Source organism: Mesoplodon mirus (assembly GCF_964341445.2).
Source record: "Mesoplodon mirus genome assembly, chromosome: 7".
In the NCBI taxonomy this organism is placed as follows: Eukaryota; Metazoa; Chordata; class Mammalia; order Artiodactyla; family Ziphiidae; genus Mesoplodon; species Mesoplodon mirus.
In genome coordinates this window covers 9,942,435-9,967,636 of record NC_138983.1, presented here as the reverse complement: position 1 = coordinate 9,967,636, position 25,202 = coordinate 9,942,435, and the positions used below count along the sequence as shown (strand labels likewise).

General features: G+C 54.6%; 3 protein-coding genes across 4 annotated transcripts; 1 reads left to right on the top strand and 2 right to left on the bottom strand.

Annotated features, from left to right (window-relative positions):
- Positions 1–2,041: 2,041 nt before the first annotated feature.
- Positions 2,042–5,502, bottom strand: TMEM258 (transmembrane protein 258). The gene is made up of 4 exons (XM_082629614.1): positions 5,412–5,502; positions 3,365–3,474; positions 2,763–2,899; positions 2,042–2,148 (listed from the first exon to the last, which is right to left on the bottom strand). Exons 1-3 carry the CDS (start codon positions 5,412–5,414, stop codon positions 2,773–2,775), a joined length of 240 nt encoding a protein of 79 aa, XP_082485740.1. The 5' UTR covers positions 5,415–5,502; the 3' UTR covers positions 2,042–2,148; positions 2,763–2,772.
- A 126-nt stretch (positions 5,503–5,628) lies between these two features.
- Positions 5,629–8,965, top strand: FEN1 (flap structure-specific endonuclease 1). 2 transcript variants are annotated; one of them, XM_082629612.1, is made up of 2 exons: positions 5,629–5,869; positions 6,572–8,965. In XM_082629612.1, exon 2 carries the CDS (start codon positions 6,590–6,592, stop codon positions 7,730–7,732), a length of 1,143 nt encoding a protein of 380 aa, XP_082485738.1. In that variant the 5' UTR covers positions 5,629–5,869; positions 6,572–6,589; the 3' UTR covers positions 7,733–8,965. The 2 variants fall into 2 exon arrangements, with proteins under 2 accessions (XP_082485738.1, XP_082485739.1); XM_082629613.1 differs by lacking the exon at positions 5,629–5,869 and adding an exon at positions 5,898–6,062.
- Positions 8,966–13,004: 4,039 nt separating this feature from the next.
- Positions 13,005–24,705, bottom strand: FADS1 (fatty acid desaturase 1). The gene is made up of 12 exons (XM_082629615.1): positions 24,436–24,705; positions 22,378–22,488; positions 21,617–21,814; positions 20,854–20,955; positions 20,624–20,752; positions 16,761–16,821; positions 15,271–15,347; positions 14,264–14,361; positions 13,999–14,095; positions 13,669–13,748; positions 13,436–13,561; positions 13,005–13,090 (listed from the first exon to the last, which is right to left on the bottom strand). Exons 1-12 carry the CDS (start codon positions 24,625–24,627, stop codon positions 13,039–13,041), a joined length of 1,323 nt encoding a protein of 440 aa, XP_082485741.1. The 5' UTR covers positions 24,628–24,705; the 3' UTR covers positions 13,005–13,038.
- Positions 24,706–25,202: the final 497 nt, after the last annotated feature.

The following is a 25,202-nucleotide window of genomic DNA, read 5'->3' as shown; positions in this document are numbered from 1 at the left end:
CCCGGGCAGGAGTGGAAGGATGGACATGGAAAGCCCGGAGCAGGCCAGAGCCCTGGGGGGACACTTGAAAGGCAGGGCCCTGGCTCTGATCCGTCCCAGGGAGCCTTGAGACACCCACCCCACTCCCGACCACCAGGACTGGCCTTTCCCTCTTGTCTGCTGGTGGCCTCACCTCCCCAGATTCAAGGGCTCCCGTGCTTGGGCTCGGACAGCCGGGCTGGGGGCCCCATGCTCAGCAGTAGTCCCAGTTCTGCCCACTCCTCCCAGGAGCAGAGTGGTGGGCTTGGGTTACAGAAGAAGTCTTCTCTCAAGTGCCAACGTTAACCTTTCTTAATGGGTATGTGGAGCTTTCTGAGGCCACATCCAGGCTCATGGAAGGAGAGTGGAAATCATTTTGCCGTGTCTGCCATGGGTTCAGAAATGGGGACGGAAATGCCGTCCTTGCCCTGTGATAGTCTGCCACTGCTTTGGGAGCCAGGCCTTGCCCCATCTACCTCTCATTCTCAGCTTTGAGTGGGAGGCCTTTCTGTGGGAGACCTGAATCTTCAAGAAGCCTAGGAACCGCAGGCCCCCTTCTGCTATGGATGTCAAAGCACTTCTCGGGATAGGGAAACACAGGGGGAATGGGGGTAGCAAGGATACCTCGCCTCCCAGCCCCCTCCCCAGTGTGGCCCCTCCTTCCGACATAGGAATTACATGGCTCCCCACACCATGCTGGCGGCCGAGGCTTACTTAGCGCTGCTCTGTTCTCCTTCCTCCCACTGGGGGAACCCTCCCTAAATGCCATACAACTACCGAGCCCTGCCCCTTCTAATAGGATTCTGGGGCTTCCTCAGTGGGGGTACAAGGTCTTGGACCGCGGCCCCCCTGTGCTTAACTGGAAAGTGACCCTCCACTGCCCCCTGGAGCCATCTGGATACAGCATCGCCCCAATCTGGTTGGCAGCTGGCTGTTTCCATGCCTGGGGAGGGGGTCCTCAGTGCTGAGTTTGGGGCCAAGGAGGGGGGGGTCAACCTTGGACTGAAGTTGCCGTAAGCCCTGTGAGGGAAAGGGGCTTCAGGGAAGGCCAGTGGGCCACCTGCTGGAGGCTGACAGCTGCCTGGCGGGTGCTGGTGAGTGGGTGTCTTGGCTCCATCCCCTACCCTGGGTCCAGCAGCCTACCCCTCCCTTCCTCTCTCCCCTTTGGCATTTACTCCTGTAGCCACTGGGCCGATCTCCCCCAGGCTTCAAGCTGTACACAGCGCCTCTCAATGCACAAGTGCCCCTGCCCATGTTACAGCCCCCCGGGAAAGCCTGCGTGTGCATAGTGCGCCCCTCCCCTCCCACTTAACCCCCCCTTCCTGCCCCTGAGCTCTGACTCATATTTATCGCGTACCAACTCTGACCCCGGAGTGCGCAGAGGGGAGCAGCCCCGGGCCTGCTTGCTTCCTGTCCCCTGAACTGTTCTTTTCTGAAGTAAATATACGTATATAAATAAATGTATAAATACTGCTTTGTATCTGAGCTTGCCTCCCTGTCTTCTTGAGATTGTTCTGGTGGGAGATGGGGTTGCCTATGGGCCTGGGACCAACTGGGGCCCCTGAGCCCGGTGATGCTTTGTACCCCATTATCCCTCGTAGCTTCAGGCCCGGCTTGGGAACAGGACGCAGCAGCCCCTTCCCCTAGCCACACCCCACGGACCTACTGCTGCCCTGCCTGGGTTAAAAGTAGCCACCTTAGGGAAAAGCTGAGCCTTTCGAGGGTCCCCGGCACCACTGAGAGGAGGGGACTGGCCCAGGGCAGACTTGACTGGTACGGGTTCCCACAGAAGTTTACACTAGAAGCCACAGTGGAGGGCAGGCCGAGCCCCTTCCTATCCACAGGTGAGCCCTCAATTCTAAGGATAAGACACTCCCCATATCCCTCTCACAGGCAGAGGGCAGGGCTTCCCAGCAAGCAGGAACCACCTGAAAGGCAGGAGAAATGGGAAGGGGTGGGACTGGGGAAGCCGTGGGTCCCAGCACCTGCACCACTCCCACCCCACAGGACAGGCACCAGGCAGGGCTGTCACACATCTGCCTTTATTGTGAGCAGGTGAGACACTTCTGGCATAGTAAAAAAAACCTAATTTACAAAAGCAGGGATTCAGTGAAGCCGCCTGGCTGGTACCTGAAAAAGAGGGGCATCAAAATGAGAGCAGTGAGCCTTCTTTCCATCAGCTTTTCTCACCAAACCCCTATGCTCCTGGGGCGAGGGCTGATGGGCACAGTCCTTTGAAGCAGGGCCACCAGAGCCGATTGATTCTAAGTGACCTGTTTGGTGGATTATCTGCAGCAAGGTTGTGGGTATTTTTTTTTAGTCACTTAGTCAAAATTTATTTCAATGACTGAAAACATTGAAACGAATTAAAGTGCTACTCCTGGCAGCAAGTCCCGGATCCTGGCCCCTTGCTGGGTCACTCCCCAGCGGCTCTCGAATCACTGTGTATGACGGGTAAGAATGCAGATGTGTAACCATGGGAGGCCTGTGCCCACAGCCCTATGTAGTATATCCCAGAGCCAGGTCGAGGCCTTGGACAGTGTGGAGACCTCAGAACTGACAAAGGTGGTCCCACTTGGCTCAGATCCCCATTAGGAGACAGGGAAAGGGGCACATGTGTGTGGTGTCCCTATCCATTCTGCTGAGTCTCACTCCATTAACCAAGGGGTCATGCAGGCCCAAGGACCCCGCTGATGTGGGCGTGGGGAGGCCTCTCCAGTGTCCCACCCTGTCATTGCTCTTACCCTTGGGAGCTCATACGTAGATGCCGACCCAGAGCAGCAGGAAGAGCACTCCAAAGCCCATGAAGAGTGAAGCCACCAAAGAGATGAGGAGCTCTTTGTAGATATCCCGAGTGTATTTGGTGGAGGTGACCTCATAACTGGCAGGGCAATTAAGGAGAAGCAAATGGATGGCTGGTCTGGCTCCGGGCAGAGGGGCCCAAGAGGTGACCTAGACTCTGGTGCTCCTACCACCCTTCCACCACCCATGAAGAAAATGAAGCCCAGAGGGGTTAGGTCACACAGCTAATGAGCGGCAGAGCTGAGACTAGCCCTCAGACCTCCTGACACCTGAGCACACCACGGGTCCCCATACCCAGCCTCCAGTCCAGCCAGGCCCTCTGCTCACTGTCCTGGAAACCGCAAGAGCGAATTGAGCTCACCTGAACCTGGAAAATAAGGTCACAACCTGACTTTGGACGTCAAATAGCCTTCCCTCAACCCTCTTACCATCCCCCATCCCCACACCGGAACAAAACTGGCAGGGTGCATGTACCCAGCATGGTTCCTCCCTCAGTTTCCCACCTCAGTAACTCTGCCCCACTGGCTGCTCAGTGAAAGGATACACGAAGAACCAGGCGGTGAAGAACATGCCAATGGCCAACAGCACCACGGTCAGATGCGGAAAGACAGCCGGGTTCACTGGACTGGTGTATCTGCTCATGGCCTCAAGCTCCTAAGGGAAGGCGTGCGATCAGAGCCGTCAAAGAATCCCATGACCTCAATCTGGGGGCGCTACGGGGTTATCACTGAGCCTACTGCTGCTGTGACTGTTAGAAGCTCATTGCAGCTTGGGAAATGTGGGAATCCTTCAGAACCACCGTCAAATGATTCCGTTTGGGAATGACAACAAGTACATCTTAAGCTAAGGTGGCACTTTGTCTTTTCAACATGAGACAAGATGGGCAGCTGAGAGTCAGAGGCTGCGGCACGGAAGGCGACTGATTAGCTACAGATCAATGCAATGGTCCTGAACATTTTCTGAGGTCACCGGCCACCATGAGAAAAACTTGATGAAAGGTATGGACTCTTTGCCTGGGACAAACCGCACACAAGAAGAAGTCTGCTTATAATTTTAGGAGCTTTATGGACCCATGTCTGTAGATGTCAAGCTCAGAATCCCTGCTGAAAGACAGACTCTGGACTGGTACCCAGATCTCAACTCCTAATCTTGTATTCTTCCCTCTACACAATTAAGGAATCTCAGGACCTACAGGCAAAAGACATAAGTTAAAATTCTGGGGCTTCACTGGTGGCGCAGTGGTTAAGAATCCGTCTGCCAATGCAAGGGACACGGGTTCGAGCCCTGGTCCGGGAAGACCCCACGTGCCGTGGAACAACTAAGCCCGTGCGCCACAACTACTGAGCCTGCGCTCTAGAGCCCGCGAGCCACAACTACTGAACCCACATGCCACAACTACTGAAACCCGCGTGCCTAGAGCCCAGGCTCTGCAACAAGAGAAGCCACCGCAGTGAGAAGCCCAGGCACCGCAACAAAGAGTAGCCCCCACTTGCTGCAACTAGAGAAAGCCCAAGCGCAGCAATGAAGACCCAAGGCAGCCAAAAATAAAATAAATTAAATAAATTAAAAGTAAGTAAATAAGTAAACAATATTTTTTAAAAATAAAAAATAAATAAAATTCTGGCTCTACTGAATAACATGAGTCTCAGTAAAGTGATTATAATAATAACTCTCTCACAAGGCTGATGTATGCTTTAAGAGAGGCGACAAACGCAATAGCATCTAACTCACTGCCTGGCATAGAGTAGTTGTTCAATAGGTGTTTGTTTCCCTCCCAAGGTTATAGGGAAGACTATGAGATAATGCTTGTGAAAGAGGGCTGTAAACGTAAAGTTCTGTACAAATGTTAACTTCCATTGTCACCCACCAGCCAACGCTTCTAAAATCCAGAACACAACAACTCTAGAGAAGTAAATTGACCTCATTGTTCTCAGAGACACAGGAATTCAATTCAGTAAACATTTATGCCCCCCTAAAAATGATAAAGACAATCGCTGCCATTGACTGAGCCTCCAGTTGCCGGCCCCGTGTTTGGCACTGGAAATACAAAGATGAATAGACATCATCCCAGGGCCAGAGGCACGTCAGATGGTGGTCACTAGGAGGCGTGGCAAATAACAAAGAAGTCCATGACACGTGGCAAGAGGTCTGTACATAGATTGCGGGGCTCCCAGGAGAAAGAGGACAAGTGCCCGAGACAGTTGTTAGTACTTCATCAAGAAGGTGACTTTTGCCCGGGACCGTGTAGTATGAGTACGAGTTCGGCAGGCGGGAAAAACTTTCCAGATAGAGGTAACAGATTGATCACAAGTAACAGAGATAAAAGCTCGAAGGTATCAGAAATGCTCCCCATGCTCCTCATCCTTATAAATCATTAGATCAGAAGCGCAGTGCCATCAAAACCTCAGCCTAAGGAGTCCATGGCAAGGGGCTTCCCTTCCCCGCCCCTCAGCCCAAGCCGAAGGATCCAGGAGCCTCCAGCCCTCTGGACCTCGGACACCTGAGGCTTCTGCGAGAAAAAAAAACAGGGCGCGGGACGGGCCCCGAGGGGTCCCCAAAGTCCAATCCGGAACTCCCCTCAACCCTCTCACCATTTTGCCGGACACAGGGTAACCCGCCGCTCAGCCACCGGAAGAACACGTCGGCAGGAGCAGGCGCGTTGTTCAGCCGGAAGAGGAAGTGCAGCTGCACAGGTGGCGTTGTGGGATTTGTAGTCGTGTGGTTTCGGGTGTGGCGGGATCTGGAGCCTGCGGGGCGACTGGGGTGGAGTGGGGGCAAGCGGTAGAGAAGGGTAGGGTCGGCTCGCTGAGCGAGTGCGTTCACCCTGTCGGGACTGTTTGTCGTGAGAGAAGCTGGCCGAGAGGGCCGGAGCCTGTACTACACTTCCCAGGAGGCTGTGCGCCGCGGCAGGTCACGTGACGGGAGCGCGGGCTTTGGAAGGCGGCGGAGTGTGAGTGTATCAGCGGCTAGTGCCGAGGGGGCTGCGCGGCTGAGGAGGGAGTTGGGCTGAGATCTGTCCTGGGCCACGCCGGAGCGCCCCAGAGGCCAGGTGAGACCCTCCGGAAGCGTCTCCGAGAGCGGCGGGCCGTTTTGCCCCGGGTCCTGGGGAAGGCCGGCGGCTGCCGCGGGCGGGGCGGAGCGAGCGCGGGATTCGCAGTCAGGCGGGCCCGCCACTTTTCCCGCTCTGAGCCCGGGGCCAGTCGCTTAACTTCCGAGCGTCTTTCATCATTTGTAGAAAGAAGGTAATTCCCAGCTCATGAGGTCGTTGTGTATTGTGACTAAGCTCCCGGAGGGGAGACATTTTTTTGAGCTACACTCGTTCACATCCCTTTCCCGCCTGCGTTTGTCGGACGCAGGGGGAGGATGCCCGGCTAACGAGGCACTGTCCCCTCGGTACACGTTCTAGCAAAGCAGGCAGCTTGAGGCACGAACCAAAGGATCGAGTGGGTTCTGCAGGGAGAACGTTTACCGAGCACCTAATCTTTGTCGGGGGTTTTTGTCTGTTATCTCAGTTAACTCTCAGGAGGCCTTAGTGTTAATTGAGAGGACTTCCTTACTAGACTGTACGTTTCTTGACGATGGGAGCCGTGTCTTGTTCTTTTCATCTTCCGAGGTGCTGACTTGGTGTCGTTTTGTTGTGCTAGATATGTTTAGCCAAGGGCGTGAAGTTGGTGAGATAGCGCCCCTGGTAACCCTTCCTCCTTTTGCATCCTGTAAGTTCCTCCTTGTCTTACCTGCCTTTCTCTTTTAGCTGTCCCTCTGTATTGCTATGGGAATTCAAGGACTGGCCAAACTGATTGCCGACGTGGCCCCCAGTGCCATCCGGGAGAATGACATCAAGAGCTACTTTGGCCGCAAGGTGGCTATCGATGCCTCCATGAGCATTTATCAGTTCCTAATAGCTGTTCGCCAAGGGGGGGATGTGCTGCAGAACGAGGAGGGTGAGACCACCAGCCACCTGATGGGCATGTTCTATCGCACAATCCGAATGATCGAGAACGGCATCAAGCCCGTGTACGTCTTTGACGGCAAGCCGCCACAGCTCAAGTCAGGGGAGCTGGCCAAACGCAGCGAGCGGCGGGCTGAGGCGGAGAAGCAGCTGCAGCAGGCCCAGGCTGCTGGGGCCGAAGGGGAGGTGGAGAAGTTTACGAAGCGGCTGGTGAAGGTCACCAAGCAACACAATGACGAGTGCAAGCATCTCCTGAGCCTCATGGGCGTCCCATACCTCGATGCGCCCAGCGAGGCTGAGGCCAGCTGTGCCGCCCTGGTGAAGGCCGGCAGAGTCTATGCCGCGGCCACCGAGGACATGGATTGCCTGACCTTTGGCAGCCCCGTGCTCATGCGGCACCTGACTGCTAGCGAGGCCAAGAAGCTGCCCATCCAGGAGTTCCACCTGAGCCGGGTTCTGCAGGAGCTGGGCCTGAACCAGGAGCAGTTTGTGGATCTGTGCATCCTGCTGGGCAGTGACTACTGTGAGACCATTCGGGGCATTGGGCCCAAGCGGGCCGTGGACCTCATCCAGAAGCACAAGAGCATCGAGGAGATCTTGCGTCGGCTCGACCCCAACAAGTACCCTGTGCCGGAAAATTGGCTCCACAAGGAGGCCCAGCAGCTCTTCCTGGAGCCCGAGGTGCTGGACCCAGAATCTGTGGAGCTGAAGTGGAGCGAGCCAAATGAAGAAGAGCTCGTCAAGTTCATGTGTGGTGAAAAGCAGTTCTCCGAGGAGCGAATCCGCAGCGGGGTCAGGAGGCTGAGCAAGAGCCGCCAGGGCAGCACCCAGGGCCGCCTGGATGATTTCTTCAAGGTGACCGGCTCCCTCTCTTCAGCTAAGCGCAAGGAGCCAGAACCCAAGGGGTCCGCTAAGAAGAAGGCCAAGACTGGGGCAGCAGGGAAGTTCAAAAGGGGAAAATAGACGGCTTTCCCTTCATTATACCTCCCTCACCCCAGAATGTCTGCCGTGTTGTACCCGCAAGAGCTGGCGCTGGAGAAACCTCCGTGGGGGTGGGGAGGGGCTTGCATTGCTTCCCTAGCACCATCCTGCTCAGTAGTGCTTTTCCCTTTGTTACTTGATCTCATGGCAGGAAAGCCACAGAGGTTTGTTGTTTTCTTTTTTAGCTCAGGAAAGTATGTCAGGCTGAAGCCGCCTCTCAGGCAATTTAACGGACACTGAATCCATTGTTACATGAAAGTGGGAGCAACAAGTTTTGAAGAAGAAAGAGGGAGATAAATGGTGGAGACAAAAGACCGGAAATGATTTCCTGCCTGGCCAGCTGGTGGCTGGTGGCTGGTGGGAGGTGACCGGGGGACTAGACTGTGCTTCTCTTTGGCTCAGCCTTGACCCACCCTGAAGGGTAGCCATCAGGAAGATGCAGTCTTAAACAGATGGGAAGAGCTGCCGAGAAATAAGATAGGCAGAGTCCCCGGAGTTGGCCACAAGGGTTTGGTTACCAGCTGTGTGTCCTGAGGTGGGCAGAAACTTGAACTTGCTATGTACATAACTCTAGTCTTTACAGTGGTTATTCAGAGGCATCAAGTGGTGGTGCTTCACGTGGCCTCTCTGAGGCAGTTAATTGAGTCGAAACTTTGGGATAAGATGCTGGGTTTTTTGTTTTGAAAGATACGAGGAGAAAAGCGTCAATAAAATTATAAAAGTAACCAGAATGTCCTTTTCTTTGAGAACGTTTGAAGACATCTCAAGTGCCCCAGGTTTCAGGCAGTATAAAATGTTCTTTTCACTCCAAGTTAACATGCTGGAATTGCACTGTAGTAATGGGTGGTTTGGCCACAAGATGGCACCGTGCTCCATAGAATGGCCAAAGCAGCTTTGGCAGTACTTCAGCCATTTAGAGGATGATGCCTAGTTGATCTTGCTGGGAAAGAAGTTTTAATAAATTGAACGAATTTCTAGTTTTCCACCTACTGTGTGAGATAAAGGAGCTCCTTTGAGAAATCCTCACAATTTAGATCAACTACGTCATAGCATCCAAGCATTTACTTTACCAGTTTGTAAATCGTGAAAGCTGCCATTCAAAAATCACTTTCTTGTTCGCTTTGTGACGTCAACTTCAGGTTACTGTTTTTCATAGAGGTGGAATGTTTTTGTACTCTGAAATTTTTATAATCCTAATAAAACTTGATAGGGGGCTGTCCTGTTTGAGTTTCTAATTTTGTAGCATTCCTATCACTTACTGCCATTTAAAGTTAACCAAGGACACTTAAGTGGTCTGAAATTTAAGTTGACAATATTTCAGCAGATTAAGCAGGTAGAAGACTAAAGACCAGTAGTTTTCAAGCTCTCGACCTTAGTATCTGTTCACTGCTCTGTCTCTAGCAGTTGACAAATGAAACCAATTTTCCAGATTGAAGCAAGCCACGCAACTTATTTGAGCTCCGTTTTTTTGTTTTTTTTGGCTGCACCACGCAGCATGCGAGATCTTCATTCCCTGACCAGGGATCAAACCTGTGCCCCCCTGCAGTGGAAGCATGGAGTCCTAACCACCGGACCGCCAGGGAATTTTCCTGAGCTCCATTTTCTCATTCAGGTAATTTAATTCTAAGCCTGCAGTAATGGTGATGGGGCCCAGAGGTGGGAAGACATAGGTGTTACCACCTCAGTGTAGTAGCTCTAGTTAAGGGCCTGTCCCCTGTGGTAGCAGGTAGCGTGGTTTGTTTTCCTCTTATTTTTGAAGTTGAGTTGCCTGGTCTTTTCCAGTTTATTAACCACTGCAGGGAAAATCAATCCTGCAAATCCTATTTAGCACATTTTTAAAATATAAATTTAGGGCTTCCCTGGTGGCGCAGTGGTTGAGAGTCCGCCTGCCGATGCAGGGGACACTGGTTCGTGCCCCGGTCTGGGAAGATCCCACATGCCACAGAGTGGCTGGGCCCGTGAGCCATGACCGCTGAGCCTGCGCGTCCGGAGCCTGTGCTCCGCAACGGGAGAGGCCACAACAGTGAGAGGCCCGCGTACAGCACAAAAAATATATATATAAAATATAAATTTATTTTTGGCTGCACTGGGTCTTCGTAGCTGCCCGGGCTTTCTCTAGTTGTGGCAAGCAGGGGCTACTCTTCGTTGCGGCGTGCAGGCTTCTCATGGCAGTGGCTTCTCTTGTTGCGGAGCATGTGCTCTAGGCACGCGGGCTCACTAGTTGTGGCATAGTAATTGCTCTGTGGCATGTGGGATCTTCCCAGACCAGGGCTTGAACCCACGTCCCCTGCATTGGCAGGCGGATTCTTAACCATTGCGCCTCCAGGGAAGCCCTAGCACATTCTTATATTCTCGCTTGGAGAGGAGAGCTCTTCTAGTAGGGCAGTGGTTAAAAGGGCAGTGGTTAAAAGGGCATTGCTTTGCAGTCCAGCTCTGAGGTATTACGCCTTACAGAGATTTAGGCAAAAAAGGAAACTTAGGGAGACTACCTGCACAGACTATCAGAGTTTAAAAGGGTGAGGGCATTGCCTCATGGTAGTAGGAAGCAGTGCACTAAACACTAGAATTGACTAGCGCACACAGGCAGTCTAGCATTGGAACATATGGGTATCATGGGAATGGGCTGGCCTTTCTTCTCCTTGCCACAGTCCACCTGTGCCTCAGTGTTTCCACAGCAGCCTGATGATCCTCCCTCTGCCCCAAGGGGCTTAGGCAAGGGGGGGGGAGTCAGTATGGGGACTCATATTCAGAAAGAAGTGAGTCAGAGTCGGATAGTAACTTGTAGCAGAGGTACAGGGACTCCTGTCAACAGATGCAGGAGAGCATCATGGATTATATCAGCCTTCGTTTGGTCAAAATTACCTTTATTTCTCAGTTTTACTCCATTGGCATGTGGTAACAAAATTGGCACACACAAAAAGGATGCTGATATTGGGTCTAATTAAAATGCCTCCGGCAAAGTGGTAGGAAAATGAAAGTAACAAAGAAAAGCATATAAGTTGGAGTTTTTAAAAAGTAAGTTCAAATGTTAGTTCTGCCACATCTATGACCAGAGGCAACTTATCCTCTCTAATCCTGTTTTCTCATGTCATTGTTTGGATTTGAGATCACTCATGTTACCTTGCAACTGTCTGAGCTTTTTGTCACTAGTCTGTTCCTTTGTGGCCATGTGAGACCACACTGGTCCAGGCTAAGGAGAGAAGGCCACAGTGGTTGAGGTGTTTTGAGGGCTCAGACTTGGCTCAGTAAGTTTCACTAGCTCTGCTCAGATTGGGCAGCCTGGGCCCAAAGCCAGATGGCTTGAGAGGCTGGGTTCAGCACCTATTCTGGAATGAAGGAGCCAATGAAAGTAGAACTCTCCAATTCTGCTACTAATTGTTTTACCCAGAATGTTTTAAGCCAGGTTCTGCCCAAATGGAAAAGATGTAAAATCCTCTGTAACCTGTTCTGCCGTATGTGCGTGTGTGTGTTTAAGTCTGTCTTTGTTTTGACAACCCTCTAAGTAATCACAACAGCCTTCCCATTAGGTGGTGCCTCTAATCCCACCCCAACATGCCTTAGGACCTTCATCTCCCTGACTACCATTCTCATCTCCTTGCCATTCCTTTCCTAAACTAAATATGAATTCTCCCAGGTCTCTGCTTTTTCCTTATAGTTTAAGGTACTTTCTTTCCAGTGTCCAAAATGCTCAGTATGCTTCGAGTAGATGCTGTTGGGACAGGTGAATGATCCCCTCACCTCACCTGCAAGGCTGTGGGTGTGGGAAGGGGAAAGGGTGTGAATGTTGGTAACCCATGGGCACAGTCCTGTGTTCACTCTCTAGAGACGGGTTAAACTGTTTCTATCTTTTTAAAAAACAGGAGATTAAAAACATTGTATTTCAGTATTAGACTGATATACCTTTAAGAGATTCTCCTAAATTCCTACCTGGTCTCCAGCAGAGAAAGGTACTTGAACAGAATTGCCAGAGTAAGGATGCTGAAGAGCAGCCATGATGATCACAAATGTCTGTGTCTTTCCCTTCCTGTTTCCGCTTAGAACTATGAAGTCATTACACTTAACCCAAGTCCTGCTCAGAAGTAATGCTGTAACATAATTTAGGTTATGGAAAATCTCTTACGGCCCTTATATTCTTTATGCCTGAACCCTGTGTTTTCGTCATGACTGGTAATTCACCCTCTTCCAGCTTGGTCACTTGTGCTCACTAACTGCTACTTTATTAAATTTGGAATTACAGGTCGGGGAGCAAAGGGAAACCCCTGGGAGCCCCCGTTTGTTTCTGTGGAGGAGAAGACTAAGCGCCCGTCTGCCCACCTGCTTATGGAGCAAGAAGTAGACTCCCCATCCTAGGAGTGTTCTCTCCCTCGGGTGGTGGTCAAAAGAGGTGAATCAAAAAGCTGAAAGGATTTTTAATGGCCAGCGACTCTCTGCTGGCTGTTTGGGCAAGCCCTGGGACCTTATGCTCCTTCTGTACCCTGGATGGAATACGGGACCAAATCCTGTAGTGCCAGCATCCTTCAGAGCCAGATGCCTCCAACACCACAGCCCTGGCCTTTGCCCTCCCTGCTTCTAAAAGTGGAAAAATTGCCTCTCCAGGAGCCTGAGGCAGACATGGGTCACACCTAGCCCTAGAGTGAGCCAAGCTGCCAGGCCTCAGGCGCTCATGCTTCCTTTCTAAATCTTGCCCAGAAGGTTCAGCTGCTCTGCCCTCCTCCAGCCTGCGAACCTCTGAGGTTTACAAGCAAGAGCGGAGAAGGCACTGAGAAGTGGACCGGTAAGATGAGCTCCTCCCTTTCCTGGATGGAATTTTTTTTTTTTTTTTTTTTTTTGGCCAAACTGCACGGCATGTGGGGTCTTCGTTCCCCAACCAGGGATTGAACCTGCACCCCCTGCATTGGAAGCACGGAGTAACCACTGAACCGCCAGGGAAGTCCCCTGGGTGGAATTTTAGTGCTAAATCTCTTCCTGATTTCTGGGTTCAGTAGACCCTTCCTATTCTAACACCCTCCTGACTCCCTGTTTGCCCACCAACCACTTGCATCTGCTAAACAAAAAAGGAAACAAAACTTTCACATCCCTGTCCCAACAGCTCCACCCCTCCTTCCAGGGGTCTTGCGCACCCCTCTTTGGGTCTTAGATCTGTGCCTAGAAGATAAAGGGGAGGGGTTTGAGTCAGAGCCTTTATCTCCTCAAACCACCCCCTCTGAACATTAGGATTGTAGTGGCATTGTCCCCAAGCCCCCCTCTGCTTTGGCTCCAAGGCTCTTCTTCCAGATGGGAGGCTGCTCTTATTGGTGGAGATAGGCATCTAGCCAGAGCTGCCCGGACTCTCTCAGTGAGCTGAGGGGACAAGATGGGAGCAGGTGGTGAGGGAGACAGAGTGCAGAGGAGCCCCAAAGCCATACCCGCCAGAAGTGCAGCAGTGAGGCCCTTCCAGAGGTGATGTAAGGCCCCCTTGACGTGAGCACTCGCCTCCCCTCTGCTTCTGAGAAAGGGCTTGGGCCATGGCACTGAGAGCAAAGGCCCAAACTGGCCACAAGACCAACAGAGCACCTGGCCTTGGCCTTGGTGACCTCCATTCCAGATGGCACCTTCCTGTGGCTCCCACCCCATACTTCACCACTGACCCCACTGCCCTGCCCTCTTCCGGCCCTCCCAGCCCTCTTCCCAGGCTCAGATACTCACTGGACAATGTCGGCAAAGGCTGAGAACAGGGGCTTGGACTGGTACTCTATGCCATGCTTGGCACACAGGGACTGCACCAGGGGAGCCACTTTGTGGTAATTGTGTCGAGGCATCGTGGGGAAAAGACTTCACGGAGAACAGGGGACAGTCAGTGGCTCCAGCTCCTGTGGCCCCCCATCCCCCTCCTACGTGGACCCTCCCCAGGTCCCTGCTTCCCAGGCCTCCCTACTCACTGGTGCTCAATCTGGAAGTTGAGGTGGCCACTGAACCAGTCATTGAAGGCCGACTTATGGACATTGCATGTTGCCTGGAGCTGGAGGAGAAGGTCGGGGGAGCATGGCTCTGGGTACCAGATGGAAAGGCCAGCCCAGCCTTCGCCAGGCAAAGCTGGCCTGTCCCTGGTCACTCCCTTCTCCACGTGGTGGCAGGAGAGAAGCTTCAGGCTAACGAGGCAAGGTTTGGGAGCGTCTGTTGTTACCACCGCCCACCCCCCTACCCTGGGTCTGTGCCCACCCACCCTTCTTATTAGTTGTGCCCAGGTCTTCCAAGTGACTGTCCCTCACCTGGGTGGAGACCCAGTCCACGTTCCTGTCGTAATCAATGTGCATGGGGATGTGGTTCATCTGTGTCACCCACACAAACCAGTTGCTTTCCAGGAACCTGGTGGACATGGCACCCAGACAAAACCAGTACAAGCAGAGCCCAGAGTTCTGACTCTCGCTCAGAAGCTGCTCCAACCCCGCCACCTTCCCCAGCCAACGCCCCCAGACCAGACTGGTTACTCCCACACATCTCTGCGCTGCTCCCTCCTCCCCATTCAAATACTACCTGACCATGAAGAAAAGGCCCAGGAAGCCTTTCAGTCCCAGCAGCGGCACGTAAGTGAGGAAGATGCGGACGTAGAAGCTGATCATCCAGGCCAAGTCCTGCAGCGAGAGGCAGAGCCCTGTGACAGCACAAAGCACCTCTCCTCTCACGGCACTTGTTCCTCTGCGTGGAGCAGCCATCCTCCCCGGTCCTCAGACTGGAGTGCTCACGGCAGCCTTTCTCAGCTGCCCGTCCGGCACCATCTAGCCCCGCTCCGTCCCTAGTGGCGCCCCCAGCCCTCCCTGCCTGTTTCCTTCACAGGTGCCAGGTCTCCCTGCCTCCACTTCCTCCCAACCCGTCTCCATCCTTCACTCCTTCATCACGCTGCCAAGTGAGTCTTCCAGGATCGTGGCTCAGTCTGTGCCAGTGCCCTGATCAAATCGCTGATGAGTTTTCTGCACCACCCTCCTCCCCTGACACCCGAGTCCTCCACCACATGTCCAGTGACCAGATTCGCCCCTTAATTCCCAGCTTCTCTGCTCAGAGTCCATCCCAACTCCCCTGCCTCTGCCTGTCCTCCAAGGCCAGCTAGGTAAGTGACTTTGCGAAGTCTTTTCTGATGCCTCCCATCCAGCCAGATGCAGTCAGGCCCCTTTCGAAATCCCCAAACCTTCTGCCTCTACCTCTTGTCTGGTGTCAACCACATCCTGTTTCATCAGAAGTTTCCTGAGTGAAGGTGCCGTCTCTTATTCATCTTCCCCCTCCCCAGCCTGGCCCCTGCTTTAGGCCGAGCACAATAGCCTCAGGAGATAACTCGCTGAATTAAATAGGGCATCAGGAGTCAGGTTGCCTGCTGAGCCCAAATCATCTCACCTAGAGATAAGGAAGGGTCTCTACCTGGTTCTGTTACTTGGCTCTAAATTAGGCCTGGAGTAAATCTCAGTGGGATTTCCCCTGGAGAACCCCCTTCCCATCCCTCAGGGTACTGGAGACAAAGGATGTGGGATTTGGGGGCCGTGGATACTTACCACCCACTTCTTCCTCTGGATAACAAAATAGAAAATATACCACTGGAAGTAGAGAGGCAGCAAGGCTGGGGGCCCAACTGGGGAGGAAATGGACACAAGGGGGGAGGTGTGAGCAGCACTAAAGGGTCACTAAAGGGCCAGTTGGTGCTGGACAGATGGCCTCCAGCACAGGGCTGCCCCTCTGGCATCTCCTCCTGTTGCCCCTCCAGCTGCCTCGGCAGTCCTCAATCCACTGGACCCGAAAGGTGCTGAAGGTGGGCATGAGTGCAAGTCTGAAGAAAGCAGAATCTCCCAGTGGATGCTGAGAGGGTGAGGTGCGGGAAACGTGGCATTCTCTTCCACGGAAAAGGACAGCTGGGGAGACAAGCTCCACGCACGGAACCTGCTCTGCCCCTGTGCCTTTAAAAAGGTACTGCTCATCCTCCCGGACTTGCGCTGTCCGCAGCCCTGCCCCTACCAGGGGCCTTCCTCCTGGCCCTACGCCTGTCCTTGCAATCATCTGCCCTGTGCTCCTGGCTGCTCCACCACGCAGATGAAGGGACAGGAGCAGGAAAGGGTGTGTGTTGAGTGGGGGGAACCCTGCTGATCCTTCACAGGCTGAAAGCTCTCTTCCCTGGACTAGGGAAACAAGCTTGTGCCACCCAACCTGAAGCAGCCTGGAGATCGGCTGTGGAGAGGGGTGGAGGAGCTTCTCTTAGAACTGGGAGTTGATGTGGGTCCTGTCCTATGTGCTCGTCGGTTTCCTTCTGTGTCCCTTCTCTGCAGGGCCCTGTTGTTACCTATAAGCCCAGCATTACAATGCCCACACGTGGCTCTTCTATCCTGACGTGCCATGAATTCTAACCTTTTTTCTGGACGTTTCTGCTCCACCTTTCTATCCCATCCCCCTTTCTCCACAGGGATGGAGTAACAGGCAGTTAAGATAAATTCCTTTGAATGAAAATGGGATCAATGGACTCATCCTCTCCTTTCCCTTTAGAAATTTGAATTTTTAAAAGGGTTTAAAAAATTTTAGACATTATGGAGATTTTTAAAGCAGGGAATATACACAGCAGTCTTCAGAAAGAGCTTAGGACAACCACAGCAATGTTTTCTCCCCAGCTCCCTCTTCAGGTCCAATCCTCCCATTGCTAGTCTATCTACCTTTGTCCTTCTGGGTGTTAAACTGTGTCCCACTGCGTCACCTTGGCCCTGGCCTGTTTGACAAGATTTAAAGTGAGGTTTCAGGCTTAGTCGGGATGGCCCGCCACCATTCAGTTCCCTTGTGGAAGCCAGGGTGGGGCTGGAGGAACTAGTTTGCCCCCAACACAAGTGACCTTTGACCAAACATTAGCCTAACTCTTGCCTTTGCCCCTTGAGAAGGTAGACTGCCCCCTTGCAGGGGGCACCCTGTTCCAGGTGGAGAACTTCCTCCAGCCTTCACTTCAAGTACCGCAGGCCCGGGGCAGCATCCCAACCCCCGCCCCCCGGGGCTGGATGAGGACACTCACTCAGGAAGAAGTATCTGTGCTGGTGGTTGTATGGCATGTACTTTTTCTTCTGTTTCCCAAGCTGTGAAGGAAAGCAAACACACATCAGCACCCACAGGCCAGTCACCCATTCCCCTCCCCGTGTGACCTTGGCTTCTCCCTGCTCAGGAGCCGAGGCCTCCTGCGGGGGCCGTCAGCTTGCTGGCGCTATGGAAAGCTCCAACAAGCCCAGCCTTACCTCCAGCTCCTGGCGCGTGAAGCCCAGGCTGCTGGATTTGCCAAGCGCGCCACACCGTGGACGCAGCTCGGTGGCCCTGGCCCACACCCACACCCACACCCACACAAGGCCTGGGCACAATGGAGCCTGCAGGTCCTCAGTACTCCTCGTGCTCAGCCCGAGACGCCCTTGTCAGGTTTCCAGGCCCCTCCACCTCCCCTTCCTTTCTCCATCTGGTACTCTTTTGACACCAGGGTCTCCACAGACAACAATTTTTACCCTTACATGGGCCAGGATCCCCTCTACATCCAGTCCCTGACCTTCTCCAAATCTTTCGGTCTCTTCAAGTGTCAACATGAGCTTTATAAAATCCCTTGAAAGCTAAGCACAGTTTGGCAAATATTTGTGGAAAGATTACCAAAATCAGCTTGGCAATCTGAAGGCTCTGGCAAGGTTTTCCCCCGCGGCTGGTGGTGGTTTTGTAAGCTGAGCGGCCATAGAGACAGGCTGGGGCTGCCAGGCTAGCCAGTCAGTCCGGGTCCCCTAGCGGGAGCTCTCACAACTATGACAGTGAAGCTCTGTGCTCATTTTTAAGTCATGGCTCCTTCTGTTCCTCGTGTCCTGGTTAGTTCTGGCCACCAGATGACCACAGGGCACAGGAGGGACTCTACCCCAGAGCAGAATGCCAGCTCACCCTTCTTTCATGAGTCCATCTACTGTTTTGACAGGACATTTACTGATACCTTATCCTGTGCCAGGCACTTCTGCTAAATGAAGCCTTTCTCCATTAAGTGATTCATTCAACAATTTATTTATTGAGCATCAACGTGCCCGGCATTGTTCTAGGTGTGAGGATACAGAGATGAATAACACGAAATTCCTACCCTCGTGGAGCTTATCATCTGAGGAGAGGAAGCTGGTGATAAATTTGTAGACAGAGCTCAAGGTAATTACAGATTAAAAACAGGAAAATATGACGGAAAGTGAGGTAGGCGGCGTTTTGGCTAGAGTAGTACTATATATGGCCTTCTGGGGCCCTGACATCAGAACTGAGACCTGAATGGTGAGAAGGAGCCAGCAACGCAGACATTCGGGGGAAGAGCATTTAAAGCAGAGGGAACAAAGGTTTGGGACGTTCAAGGGACAGAAAGGCCAGTGTGGCTGGGAATATAACAGAGGAGAATAGTTGATAAAGCCAGAAAACTAGGGACGGCCGCATCATGTTGAGCCTTAGCCCTGGGAAGGCCACAGTAAGGAGGTCAGATTTTATTCCAGTGGGGATGGGAGGCCCGGGACGGCTTTCAGCAGGTGGCACTATCTGCTTTGCGCTTTAAAGGCTCACTCTGGCTAGAGGTGGGGGAATGAACTGTAGAGAGCAGGTAGAGTTGAAGGGAGACCAGTGAGAAGGCTGGAACAATGATCTAGACCTGAGATGGACCAGACCCGGGGATGGGAGGCAGGGGAGAAGGAGAAGTCGAAGGACTGGGATATGTTCTGGAGGCAGCAAGCCTTGCTGATGACCTGGAGGTGGGGGTGAAGTTCATCCCATCCTGAGCAACATTAACTGAGCGGGGGGAAGCCGGAAGAGGAGCATCTGTCTTGTTTGGTGGGGTGTGTAGGCAGAACTCTGACCTCCTTATTTTGGGACTCTTAGGGAAGGGAGCCCTGTCCGCTGGCTGCCTCTTCGAATGGCAATCAAACTAGGATTGTAATGGCCATTACAACCCTGATAACTGCCCCACTGTGTTTCAACTCTTGGAGGCCAGAAAGGTGGTATTTCGGGTGAAGTGTCCCCTGCACTTCCTTGTTGTCCAGGAGAGTTGGGAGGCACTGGGGCGGATGCTACTGGGTCAGCCCAGGGATCAGTGCTCAGTCAAACTGGACCCAGTGAGGCTGAACCAAGTGCCCAGCAGCCTGTAGCCCACGCATTTCCTAACAGCCTAACCTCAGCCTCATAACTAGGCAAAAAAAAAAAAGTTATTTTTTTCCCAGAGCATTCTCTATTTTTAGTGTCTGCAGATAGGAGTTTCCTAAAAACCTTAGTACCAAGAAGCAACAGAGGCAGTGGTGTGAGAAGACTCTCTTCCACTTAAGACTCCCATCTTCTTTTTTTTTTTTCCTGCGGCACGCGGGCCTCTCACTGTTGTGGCCTCTCCCGTTGCGGAGCACAGGCTCCGGACGCGCAGGCTCAGCGGCCATGGCTCACGGGCCCAGCCGCTCCGCGGCATGTGGGATCCTCCCAGACCGGGGCACAAACCCGTGTCCCCTGCATCGGCAGGCGGACTCCCAACCACTGCGCCACCAGGGAAGCCCCCCATCTTTTTAAAAAAACTCTTCTAGTGACACCAGCCGTGCTACCAGAGCCTCATGCTCTGCCCAGTAAATAACCCACACCCTCTAAGGAGCCACCGGAGCCACGGGAGGCTGAGGCTGGTTCGTCATTTGCACAGTGTTGGGCATGGAGCAAACCAAGTAAGTCCCTATTTAGGAAGTGGGAAAATTAGGACCTTGTGGCAAGCCTCAAGCTAGGGGCTCCTGGTGCTAGGACAGCCAGGCTGCCAGAGCCTTCCCCCAGAGGTCTCCTCATGGCCGGAGAGGAGAGGAGAGCCAGGCTATCTTGAACTCATGCCTGGAACTGAAGTGTATTTAACAACAGTTTAATTCCTGGCGTGTTGAAATGTTATAATGTGCCATGAAGTGGGGGAGGGGGACCTGGCACAACTCTGACTATAGCCTAGAGCCTCGGGACAAAGGGTTTTATTTTATTTATTTATTTTTTAATGTTTTGGGTCAAAGGGTTTTAAATTAACTTTTTTTTTTTTTTTTTTTTTTTTTTTGCGGTACGCGGGCCTCTCACTGTTGTGGCCTCTCCCGTTGCGGAGCACAGGTTCCGGATGCACAGGCTCAGTGCCCATGGCTCATGGGCCCAGCCGCTCCACGGCATGTGGGATCTTCCCGGACCGGGGCACGAACCCGTGTCCCATGCATCGGCAGGCGGACTCTCAACTACTGCGCCACCAGGGAAGCCCTAAATTAACTTTTTAAAGAACTCCCCTGGCCACTCAGAGCCGTCCATCGCTTTACGCTCACTAAAGGCTCACCAGATCTCCACCCACCCCCAGGCTTTAGCAGCTACATTATAATGGTTGCTCACACCCTCAGATGACAACTCAAACCCAGTGCTGACCACCCTGAAAGTCAGGCTAGGATCAGGCGGGTGGGAAGAATTACTCAGTGAATGAATATTCTAGATAATGGGCATCAGAGAAGAGTAAGCCAGTGTAGCCGTTGTGTAAGAGAGAGGATTACAAAGTGCAGGGGGCTGACTGCCTGGGCTGGGAGTGTCTAAAAAGCACCTGCAAGGAGGGCCATCCATCACCTTCAAGGCCGAGCAGGGTTTGCACAGCAATCTGGTCATCTTTGGGTCCTTAGCAGCGTGGGGTACCTTTCTGCAACAGCTATTTGCTGACTTGGACTCATGAGGGAGGACAGGTGAGTGTCCTGGGCAGCCTGCTTACTGCCTGTGGCGTCCCACAACTTCCAAACAGCCAGCCAGCCCGGCCCCCAATGTCTCGCCCACACTGACAGCATTGTGAGCACTTCCCCGCAAGCCCTGTGTGCTGCCTGGCTCCCATTCTCCGAGACCTTCACCGATGGCGCTGCTCACCTCCACGGAGAGGATCTTCCCCAAGGCAAAGAAGAAGGGGTGCATGTTGATGTCCGGGTCTTTGCGGAAGCAGTTGGGCTTGGCATGGTGCTGGAAGTGCAGGTGGTTCCACCAGCTGGCAGGGGCCCCCTACAGAAAAGCGGGGCATGAGCATGGAAGCCTGGTGCCCCCTCCCCCAGGCAGCCCCCTGTTGACTGGAGTTTCAGAGAGCCCCTCCCCGTCCCGTTGACCTTCAGGTGGCCAATCACGAAATGATGCAGCAGGTGGTTCCATGTAGAGGTGCTGAAGACGGACAGGTGTCCAAAGTCATGCTGCAGCCAGCCAGCCTGGGCCTGGGTGAGAAAGGCTAGCGCTGAGAGCAGCCCACCAGCCCCGCATCTGTCTCAGCTGACTCGGCCTCTCCCTCGTCCTTCCTGTGCTGGCCTAACTGAGCACATCAGGAAAGGAGTCAGGAAGCCTGGATCCTGCTTCTGGCTCCGCCCGCCACTGACTCACATGGGAGCTAGGGCAAATCACTACCCCTTCCCTGTTCTTCAGTGTCCCCAGCTCTGGAGTTCGGTGACTTCCGATGGACTGAACATCCAAACTACAGAACACGACAAAGTGACAAACTCAGGCAAGTGGAAGGCTTAACTGATGGGTTCTGACAGCCAGGTATTAGGGCCCCAGCTGAGAAACCAGAATCTTGGTTCTTGGCACACCTGGACTGTGACAGAACCTGAACATGAAGTTTCAGAGGAGAAATGCCACGGGAAGAAGGGAGCCCTGGGAGAAGCGGCTGGAGAGGCCGTGGGAGAGATGAAGGTGCATTTGTGGTGAAGACGAGCAGATGAAAGCCACAGACGATGGAATGTGTGCTCTTTCTGCACCAACTCTCCCGCACATCCTCAGCTCTGCCCTGGACAGAAGGCTCCTTGGCCTGCCGAGGGGTACAAAGAATATTCCCCATGGAAGCTGAGCTGGCTGTGTTCTTGACAAGCCCAGGGCTCTCACCTGAACTGTGCTGAGCAGCACTGCACAGAGGAGGAAGGGCAGGAAGGATGTCCCAAAGAGCCGAAGAGTGAGCCAGGCAATGACATCCAGCAGCAGGATGTGCAGCAGGTACAGCAGGAAGAAGACGGGGTTCGCCTTCATGAGCCCCACCCGCTCCACCGTGGCCTGCAGCTCCCGGAACTCCTCAGTCAGCTCCTTCTGTAGAAGAGTGGAGATGGGTGTTATTCTCCCCAGATGCAACCCAGCACTGGAGCCAAGGACCCTCTTAAGCTCAAGGCCCTCCCACCAAGGTAGCTAAGGGAAGCCAACGGTCCTAGGTAAAGATACCACAATGCTGAGGAAGGATGACAGGAGGTGCTATGGGATCAAGTCTAAGAGCATGTGGTCTCTGGAGTTAAACAGAATTCATTCAAGCCACTGCTGTGCCACTTAGCAGTGGTGTGATCCTTGGCCGAGTTGCTTAACCTCTCTGAGACTCAGTTTTCTCATCTGTAACTGTGTGTGGATTATATGATGTTATGCTTGGCACAGAATAAGGGCTCGGTCGATAGGTCTCATGTTGAGGATGGGGATGGTGGTGGTGGCCTTGTGAGAACCACAGGTTCCAAAGCCCTGCCACCCAATGACCACGCAGAAGAAGCAAGGATCTCGACATTCCCAAGAACTACTGACTGTGGTCACCTGTGACCATATCTAGGCCTTCCTTCTACCCTTTGCCCCTCAACAACTGCAGGATCTCCAAACAGCAAACGGGGTCTCACATTCTTAGTGGGCTCAAAGCTGGGCTGCTCCGGAGACAGTTCTCCAATCAGGAGAGAGTTCATATACTTCCTCACAAGGCCCTTGTTGATGTGAAACGCCACAAAGGGATCCTGCAAGTTTGGGGAGAAGGCAGAACAGTGAGGAAGTCAGCCCGGCCCCCCGAGACCTGTGGAGGGCTCACACCAAAGACCATCCTCCTGATCCAGCAAGGAGGCTGCACCCAAGTTCAAACAGACCCCACCCCCCTCCAGGCAGCTGCCCTTTGAGAGTGCTCAGACCTGTCCCCGGTGGCCACAGCTCAGGATCACCCAACAACTGTGTTCTAGGAAGAAGGGTACCATGCCAAGGAGTAGGAAGCACGGGTAGGGCGACCACAGAAAGACCTGCCTGGGCCGGCCTTTCCTCTAGGTGTCTCATGAAATGTGCTGAGGGAGACTCCCTGTGTCCAACTGGAGGACTTTTGCATTTCTCCCCCTTCCCTCCGCTGCTGTTCTGGTTGGGGTTCCATATTTCCCTTCCCACTCTGAACACCCCCTGCCTTAGGGCACTAATTTTGGTTACGCAAGGTGGGGTCCTCAGTGACTAGATTAACGAGATTAATGTCCTTTAGGTCAGACAGCCCCAGGCCCAAAGCCACAAGCTTGGAGGCGGAGGGAGCCGGGGCGGAGCCGGCGGCCGGTGGCACCACACATCCGGACCAATCGCGGTCTCCGCTGCGGCCGGCCCCGGCCCTAAATCACACTGCAGGAAGCCTGCTCCGTCTACGCATGCGCCAGTCCACACCTTCGCCTTCGGCCACTGCCTGAGCTCCCCAGTGGTCACTCCGGAGAGGAGCACAGGCTCAGGCCTCGACTCCCAGGCCAGCCGCGTCGGAGGGAGCGGCGGGTCCTTACCGCGTTACGCTGCACCGCCACATCACGGGAACCCTAGTGGCCCGAGGCGCGCTCCGAGATGGCAGGGAGAAAGCTGGGGACAGTGGAAGGGGTCACGCCGCTAGGCGAAGGATGGGGGAAGGATATAGGGGGAGGGGACACGGCGAAGCGAACGCTCCAAACTTTGGGTCCCAAGGAGTGGTCTCCCAGCTCTCAAACCCAGAAGGGAAGTGCTAGGTGCTTTAGTTCCGAGAGCAGGTTGTCTAGAGAGGGAAGCAACAGAATCGGGGCTGGGACGCGCGCTGGCCCGCAGTGAGGCCTGAGGGAGGAGGGATGCGACCCAGCACAGGGCCTACAGCCCAGGACTGCAAACAGCTGCTGGCCTGAGGCTGAGTGACCTCCCCACAGGATTCCAGGACTGTTCCAGGGCCCTCGCTAAGTGTATGCTGATGCAGCCGCCCCCCGCCCCCCAACCCCCCCCACCACCACCTTCAGCACGCTGCTCCCACTCTTTTTTGCGCACGAGCAGGCGCTAGCCCTCTCTGGCCGGTGCTGCCCCTTCCCTAGCCTCCGGTCTTCACCCTGTGCAGGGGTTCCTAAGGCAGCGGACACTAGGTGGCTTCCCCCCTCAGGAAAAATCCCCGAGTGTGGTTCCCTCGTTCTCTGCCCTGCTCACGCTCGCCAGTCTAGTCCGGCATGCTCGGCCCAGACGGGTCTGCGCTTCCCTCCCAGCCACCAAGACAGGTCAAGACTTGATCCCTCTCCCTGCCACTGACCCCTCCTCCCTTGGTGTCGGCAGTGCCGCCGTCCGGGGGTTCCACATCCCCGCTGTCCTCCCTCCTACCCCTGCTCCGGGGACTGCCCACGCCTGGAGAACGCAGACTCCGGGCAGCAGACGGAGCGCACGGACCGATGGCGCGGCCCTTTGTTTGTGCGTGCACGTTGCCGGCCTCCCTCCCTACCTACTCCCCAGACTCCACTTTTCGCAGCCTCTCTCCTGCCCTTGCATCCCCTATTCGCAGCACACCCAATCACCTGGCAACCGGTACGCTCCTGCGCCTCCCGGCTTTTCCCCGAATTAGAGTGTTCGGCCCTGAGTGCCAAATCTCTTGTCTGGCGCGCTGAGCCCCAGGCTCCGACCGCCCGGCCCCGCCTCCTCCCGTTCCCTGGACTGGCAGCGCTTACCGTGGCGTCCTGCCCCGCGTAGTGGCTGATGACCCGGGAGCCCCCGGGGTGCTGGCGGGTGAACTCGCTGATGTTGTACACCTTCCGGTCAATCACAAGCCACCGCTCTTTGTCGCGTCCCGAGCGCTGCGCCACCTCGTCCCAGGTGAAGTAGCGCGGGGTAGGCCCCTGGGCCGGGGTCTCGGGGGCCATCGGGGCCGGGCGATGCCGCGCGCCGACTGGGCAAGGGAGGTCAGGCGCGCGCACGGGACCCGCGGGGTAGCGCGCACCGGCCTCGAGTGCTCTGGGAGCCGGTCCGCTGGCGCCCGCCTAGAGCCCGCCGCCCGCGCGTCGGGTTTTCAGCAACCGAGGTGGTCGGCGCCGAGCCCCGCTGCGCGCGCTTCTATTGGTCGAGCCGCGTGGCGCGGGGACCAAGTCCCCGCCTTCCCTCCGGCCCCGCGCGGGCGGGCGCTGCAGGAGGGTCGTGGCACGCCGGCTGAGCGCGGGGACGCGCGCCCCCTCGCGGGCTCTTTGCGGGGGTCGCCGCCGGACCCCACTCTCCGACTCACGCCTGAAGCTCACAGGGGGCGCCGCGGGCAAGATAACGGTTCTTGTGGAGGCTCCTGGGTGCGGGGCCCGGCTCGCGGGGCGGCGGCACCGGGTGCGCGGGCGCCCTGGGCTACTAGGGTAGGGTGGGCTCGGCCGAGCCGGGTGAGTGGGTGCATGGAGGGCCGGCCTCGCGGCCTGGGAGGCCTGCCGGGCCCGCGGGGTTAGAGATTGAGGGGTTT

Coding starts and splice junctions, on each gene's coding strand:
- TMEM258 (XM_082629614.1), bottom strand. Junction 2,900..3,364: donor TTCACCGCCTGGTTCTTCGT/GTATCCTTTCAC, acceptor TTGCCCTGCCAG/TTATGAGGTCACCTCCACCA.
- FEN1 (XM_082629612.1), top strand. CDS start 6,590: ATGGGAATTCAAGGACTGGCCAAACTGATTGCCGACGTGGCCCCCAGT.
- FADS1 (XM_082629615.1), bottom strand. CDS start 24,627: ATGGCCCCCGAGACCCCGGCCCAGGGGCCTACCCCGCGCTACTTCACC. Junction 22,489..24,435: donor ACGCGGGGCAGGACGCCACG/GTAAGCGCTGCC, acceptor CCAAACTTGCAG/GATCCCTTTGTGGCGTTTCA. Junction 13,091..13,435: donor GCCTTTGCCGACATTGTCCA/GTGAGTATCTGA, acceptor TTGTCCCCTCAG/CTCACTGAGAGAGTCCGGGC.